Below are 5,589 nucleotides of genomic sequence, written 5' to 3'. Positions count from 1 at the left end.
AGCAGCACCAGCAATAGCAGCGCCAGCAGCAGCAGTTGCTGCAGCAGTTGCTGCAGCAGCACTAGCAGCCCCAGCAGCTGCAGCTGCAGCAGCAGCACCAGCAGCCGCAGCTGCATCATCAACAGCAACAGCAGCAGCAATAGCAGCAGCAACAGCAGCAGCAATAGCAGCAGCAACAGCAGCAGCAGCAGCAGCTGCTGCTGCTGAGGGTAATGGGCGGCCTTTGTTTTTTTTTGTCGAAGTTTTGTGTTTAGTTGTGAAGAAATTTATTTAATATTTGCTATCTCCTTTTTACTCTTTAAACAAATTCATACCCAAACTGCAAGCGATAGCAGCAGCAGCTGTTGCTGCTGCTGCTGCAGGTGGTGCTACTGCTGTTGCTGCTGATGCTGCTGATGCTGCTGTTGCTGCTGTTGCTGCTACTCCTACTGCTGCTTCTGCTGCTGCTGCTTCTGCTGCCTCTGCTGCTGCTAAATACGCGTTGGTTGTGCTTTGTTGCAGGAAGGTCGTAGGTAGCAGCAGCAACAGCAGCAACAGCAGCAACAGCAGCAGCAGCAGCAGCAGCAACAGCAGCAACAACAACGCTCCTGCTGCTGCTAGCTAACAGAGAACACGCTGCTGTCTCTCCTTCTGTCCCTCTTTGTCTGTCTCTCTTTGTCTGTCTCTTTGTTTGTGTATAGCGTATTGCAGCTAATAAATAAAACATAATAATAATAACAGCGCGGCCTCTCTCCATGTGTAATATATATAATATATTATATAATATATATTTTATTTTATATTTTATAATATATACTTTTTTAATGCATATTATTTATTATATAATATATATTAGCATCTACATATATATATATATATATATACATATATATATATATATAGATGTACAGCTATATACAGAAACACACACACATATATATATGCATATTATATATATAGTATAATATACATAAGATACAGCATATATATAATATATATTATATAATATATAATGCTGTTGCTGCTGCTGCAGCAGAATACAGATTTGCTGTTTCTTCTTCTGTCTCTTCTTCGTAGTTAGTACAGCGCAGTTATACAGATAGGGTTTTATTATATTATAATGTTTAATTTATATCTTCGTATGCTTTAAACCCTAAACCCTAAACCCTAAACCCTAAACCCTAAAAACTAAGTAAAGTAAACCCTAGAAGAACGTATAAACTCCTTTAATTGTATATTTTATTTGCTTTAAGAAGGCAGAAGATATACAGAAAATATATATTTTATTTTGCTGCTTTGAGTTAGACGCGGGGTACAGCTATCCATACACACTCGATATACGTGCTGCTGCTGCTGCTGTTGCTGCTGCTGCACAGGGCAGCGGGGCCCTGAAGTAAGCAGAAGCAGCAGCACAAGATAATAGCTTAGTTTTGTTTATATACAAATAAAGAATTAAAATAAATATACAATAATTATATACAGCTGTTATGTACAAACAAATAGGGTGTAGTCGGGTGTGTAAGCAACCGCGCTGCTCCAGTAAGCGTGCTGCTGCTCCTGCTGCTGTTGCTGCTGCTGCTGCTGCTGCTGCTGCAGGTGGCTCCTTATACACCCTAACTGAGAAGAATAGGCGCTTCATTTAAACATTATTTTATTTAAAAGAATAGAAACAAGAAAAGCCCCGAAAAAGAAACAAAAACAGGAGAAGGATTTTGCATGCAGCCAGGGCAGGCAGCAGCAGCGCATCGCGCGCAACAGCAGCAACAACAGCAGCAGCAGCAGCTGCTGCTGCTGCTGCGGCTGCTGCTGCGGCTGGAGGCCTTTGAGAGCTCGTACTATAACAAGAAAGGCTTGCTTATAAAGTATAAGAGAGGCTTTTGCTGCGAGATCTGCTTTCCTATGAATAAATAGAGCGGCTCTAAGAAAGAGATATTTCGCTGCTGCTGCTGCTGCTGCTTGTTAGAGCAGCTGCGTATACACCTCAGGGCTCTCAGCCCCGGAGGCTTTTATATAAGGGCCTCTTCTTTCTTTGTTTTTACCTTTCTTCAGCAGTTGAGCGGTATAACAAACTCACCGTCTCAGGCTTCTGCTGTTGTTGTTGCTGCTGCTGCTGCTGTTGCTGCTGCTGCTTTTCCTGAGCCTCCGGGCACGGCCTTATACAAAAGCTGCTGCTGCTGCTGCTGCTGCTGCTTCAATCAACAGGAGAGTTGTTTGCTGTTCTTTCTCCCTGCGGACTTCATCCCCTTTGCTTGCGGCTTCATCATCAGCGACAGCAACGCCAGCAGCAGCAGCAGCAGCAACAGCAACAGCAGCAGCAGCTTGCTTCCGGGGTGTTGGGGCGTGTCTGTTTATCTGCAGCTTGTTTTATAGGCTTAGGCCTCGCATGAGCACCTCTAATACTTTGCTCGTGTTTATTTGTTTATTTTATTTCTATAAGCTCATACGATTGCTGTATACGCGTCAGCAGCAGCAGCAGCAGCAGGAGGAGGAGTACTGGGCGGGATCGTGTGGGATCGTATCGGGATCGTGTGGGATCGGGATCGCCTCCGGTGCGCCTCGCCGGGGTCTTGTTTCTGCTGGTTGTGGGGTTAGCGTTTGCTTACAATTAATGAGTGCAGCGAGTCTGTAGGCTGCTGCAGCTGCTGCTGTTGTTGCTGCTGCTTCAAACAGCAGGAGTTTGCTGCTGCTGCTGCTGTCCGGAGGGCCCCACGAACGGCATGAAGGGGTGCAGTACGCGAAGCGGGTTGCTGCTGCTGCTGCTGCTGCTGGCGCTGCTGTGTGTGCTGCTTTGTGAGCTCGCGACAGCAAAAGAGACGGGGGGAAACAACACCACCACCAACAACAGCAGCAGCAGCAGCAGCAGCAGCAGCAACGGCGCCGCTAACCCCCAGGACGTGGGGTCTTATTCAATTAGAGATCTGTTCAACGGAGGCGTGCCGGAGGTTTCTTTAGACAAAGAGCGTACAACGAAGCAAGGAAAGAGCTGCAAGAGAAGTCATAGAGGGCTGCAGCGAGGGCAGCAGCAGCAGCAGCAGCAGCAGCAGGACTCACAGAAGCTGCAGGAGGAGGAGAAGCAGGTGCAGCAACAGCTTTTGCTGCTGCAGCAGCTGCAACAGCAGCTGCAGCAAAAGCTGCAGCAGCAGCAGCATCAACCGAGTACAGAGGCTTCAGTACAGCAGTTGCTGCAGCTGCAAGACGCTGACGCAGCAGAAGCTACAGCAAGTCAGTCAGGTGGTTCTGCTGGTGCTGCAGCAGCAGCAGAACCACCTGCAGCAGGAGCCTCAGGCGGGACATCAAAAGCAGCAGCAGCAGCAGCAGCAGCAAAAGTTGCAGAGAGTGGGGGTCTGCGAGGAAAGGGAGAGACAGCGTCAGGGGATGGAAAGGGTGCAACAGCAGAATCGAAAGCAGCAGCAGCAGCAGCAGCAGGAGCAGCAGCAGCAGCAGCAGCAGCAGGATTAGTACCCAAGCCGGGTTTGCTGCGACGTACAGCATATAGAATAAAGAATTCTCGCCTATTTGAGGAGCTTATATCTTTGCTGCATTACTTCGCGGGGCCGTTCTCAGGGCGTCCTACGAAGGTGCTGCTGCAGCAGAGCGATGCAGTAGGTGTGGGGTTAGGTTTGCTGCTGCTGTCTATGCGTGTGAAGACCCCTGCAGGACGGCTGCTGCTGTCAAAGCATGTATTATCAAATGCAGACGTCAAAGAGTTTATAGGTAGATTTGCGTATCTGGCTGACCCGTGTCGCAGCACAGACGATTTGCTGCAGCAGCTGCAGCAGCTGCGAAGTGCAGCAGCAAGATTAGCATTAGGAGGATATGGTGCACGACAGACATCAGAGTTCCTTGAGTTGTTAAGTTTCTTCCGGAAAGAATACTTCAGAGTACTAGGGTTTGCTGCTCTTTGTTTAAAGCATCTGCCTAGCAGCCTACCTGCGCTTTCTCTGTTCGTTAGCAGGCTGCTTATACCCTTACAAGATGCATTTAGAAGCATTGCGTCTGTCTCTGCTCGTTTTAAGGGTTTCTCTGCTGCTTTAGCGCAGCAGCAGCTGCTCAGCTGGGTGCGCTACTTAGCAGGGCTTGATGCTGCGCTGCTGCAGCTGCTGCCGGGGGGTAACCAGACGCTCTCTCGCATGCATGCAGCTTCAAGCTTTGATGCTTCTTTTGAGGAGACAGACAGCAGCTATGGCAGTCAGGAAGGAGATTTCGTTAGGCCTGCTCTGAGCAGTCATCTGTAATCTTCTCATCCTTATTCTTATCCTGCTGCTGCTGCTGCTGCTGCTCCTGCTCCTGCTCCTGCATGGTTTGCAGCAGCAGCTGTAGCAGCAGCAGCAGTAGCAGCAACAGGCATCTCAGCAGCAGCAGCAGCAGCATGAGAGCAGCAGCAGCAGGAAGAGGAGGAGCAGGAGCAGCAGCAACAGCAGCACCTGCAGCTGTAGCAGCAGCAGCGGCAGGAAACACCACCTCTACTGCAGCAGCAAACCCCAGCAGCATCAGCTGGTGCAGCGCCGCCTGTAAAGTTAACGCAGACAAGGCCAGCAGCAGCAGCGGTGATTCTGCTGCTGCTGCTTCAGCAGGTGTTCCTGGTGTTGCAGCAGGTGCTGTTGATGTTGCTGCAGCAGGTGCTGTTGATGCTGCGGCAGCAGATCCCGTTGATGCTACTGCAGCAGGTCTTGCTGATGCTGCTGCAGCAGATGGTGGTGCAGGTGCTGTTGATGCTGCTGCATCAGGTGCTGTTGATGCTGCTGCAGCAGGTGCTGCCGGTGCAGGAGGTGCTGCTGCTGTTGCAGCAGCAGGTCCAGCAGCAGGAGCAGCCGCAGAGACAGCACAGCAGCAGGTGCAGCAGCAACTGCTTATTACGTGAAGCAAATGCAGCAACGCCTCTTTTCCGCTTCTGAAGAACTTTCGTTTCTCTCTAAATGTTTATGGACGTGCGGCAACTGCAGCAGCAGCGGCAGCAGCAGCAGCAGCTGCTGCTGCTGCTGCAGCAGCAGCAATTGCAGCGGAAGGGACCCCTGCTGCAGCAGATGCTGCTGCTGCAGCAGATGCAACGGCGGATGCGGCAAACGCTGACAGCGCCGTCCCCACCCCCGCGTACTCTCCAAGCAAACAACAGCAAACACCCCGCAGCAACAGCAGCAGCAGCAGCAACAGCAGCAGCAGCAGCAGCAGCAGCAGCATTTGAGGCTTCTGATATGTATATGCTGTCCCTTGTGCCCCAGGTATTCAAATTAAGGCACCCCAGTCATTCAGAGTTGGCCACTGCAGCAGCAGCAGCAGGAGCTGCCGCTGCTGCTTCTGCTGCTGCTGCAGCTGCTGTGGCTGCTGCTGCGGCTGCTGCTGCGGCAGTTGCTTTAAAGGACTTGCTGTTGTTTATTGAAGAGTAGTTTTTTGCTGTATGTTTTCTTTGCTATCATTTGCTAGCAATATAATTTGTGCTCCTACTAGTGAGAGATACACCGACACCCATGCTGCTGCTGCTGCTGCTGTTGCTGCTGCTGCTGCTGCTGCTGCTGCTGGTGTCGCTGCTTCTTCTGTTGCTGCTACTGCTGCTGCTGCTTTTGTTGTTGCTGTTGCTACTGCTTCTGCTGCTGCTGCTGCTGCTGTTGCTGC

General features: G+C 50.4%; 2 protein-coding genes across 2 annotated transcripts in view; one reads left to right on the top strand and one right to left on the bottom strand.

The window, feature by feature from the left end:
- Positions 1-2,362: 2,362 nt before the first annotated feature.
- Positions 2,363-4,840, top strand: EAH_00036700 (hypothetical protein, conserved; the record flags this gene model as incomplete). The annotated part of the gene is made up of 3 exons (XM_013395648.1): positions 2,363-2,528; positions 2,785-4,210; positions 4,288-4,840. 3 exons carry the CDS (start codon positions 2,363-2,365, stop codon positions 4,838-4,840), a joined length of 2,145 nt encoding a protein of 714 aa, XP_013251102.1.
- Positions 4,841-4,899: 59 nt separating this feature from the next.
- The window catches only part of EAH_00036690 (hypothetical protein, conserved), a gene marked incomplete at both ends in the record, with an annotated part of 1,634 nt that continues 944 nt past the window's right edge, over positions 4,900-5,589 (bottom strand). The window contains 2 exons of the mRNA XM_013395647.1: positions 4,900-5,075; positions 5,422-5,585. Of these exons, the coding sequence (XP_013251101.1) occupies positions 4,900-5,075; positions 5,422-5,585 (340 nt within the window). The remainder of the gene's footprint in view (positions 5,076-5,421; positions 5,586-5,589) is intronic.

Source organism: Eimeria acervulina, genomic scaffold (genome assembly GCF_000499425.1).
Source record: "Eimeria acervulina Houghton genomic scaffold, Eah_scaff398, whole genome shotgun sequence".
In the NCBI taxonomy this organism is placed as follows: Eukaryota; Apicomplexa; class Conoidasida; order Eucoccidiorida; family Eimeriidae; genus Eimeria; species Eimeria acervulina.
This window is presented reverse-complemented; position numbering and strand designations above follow the sequence as displayed.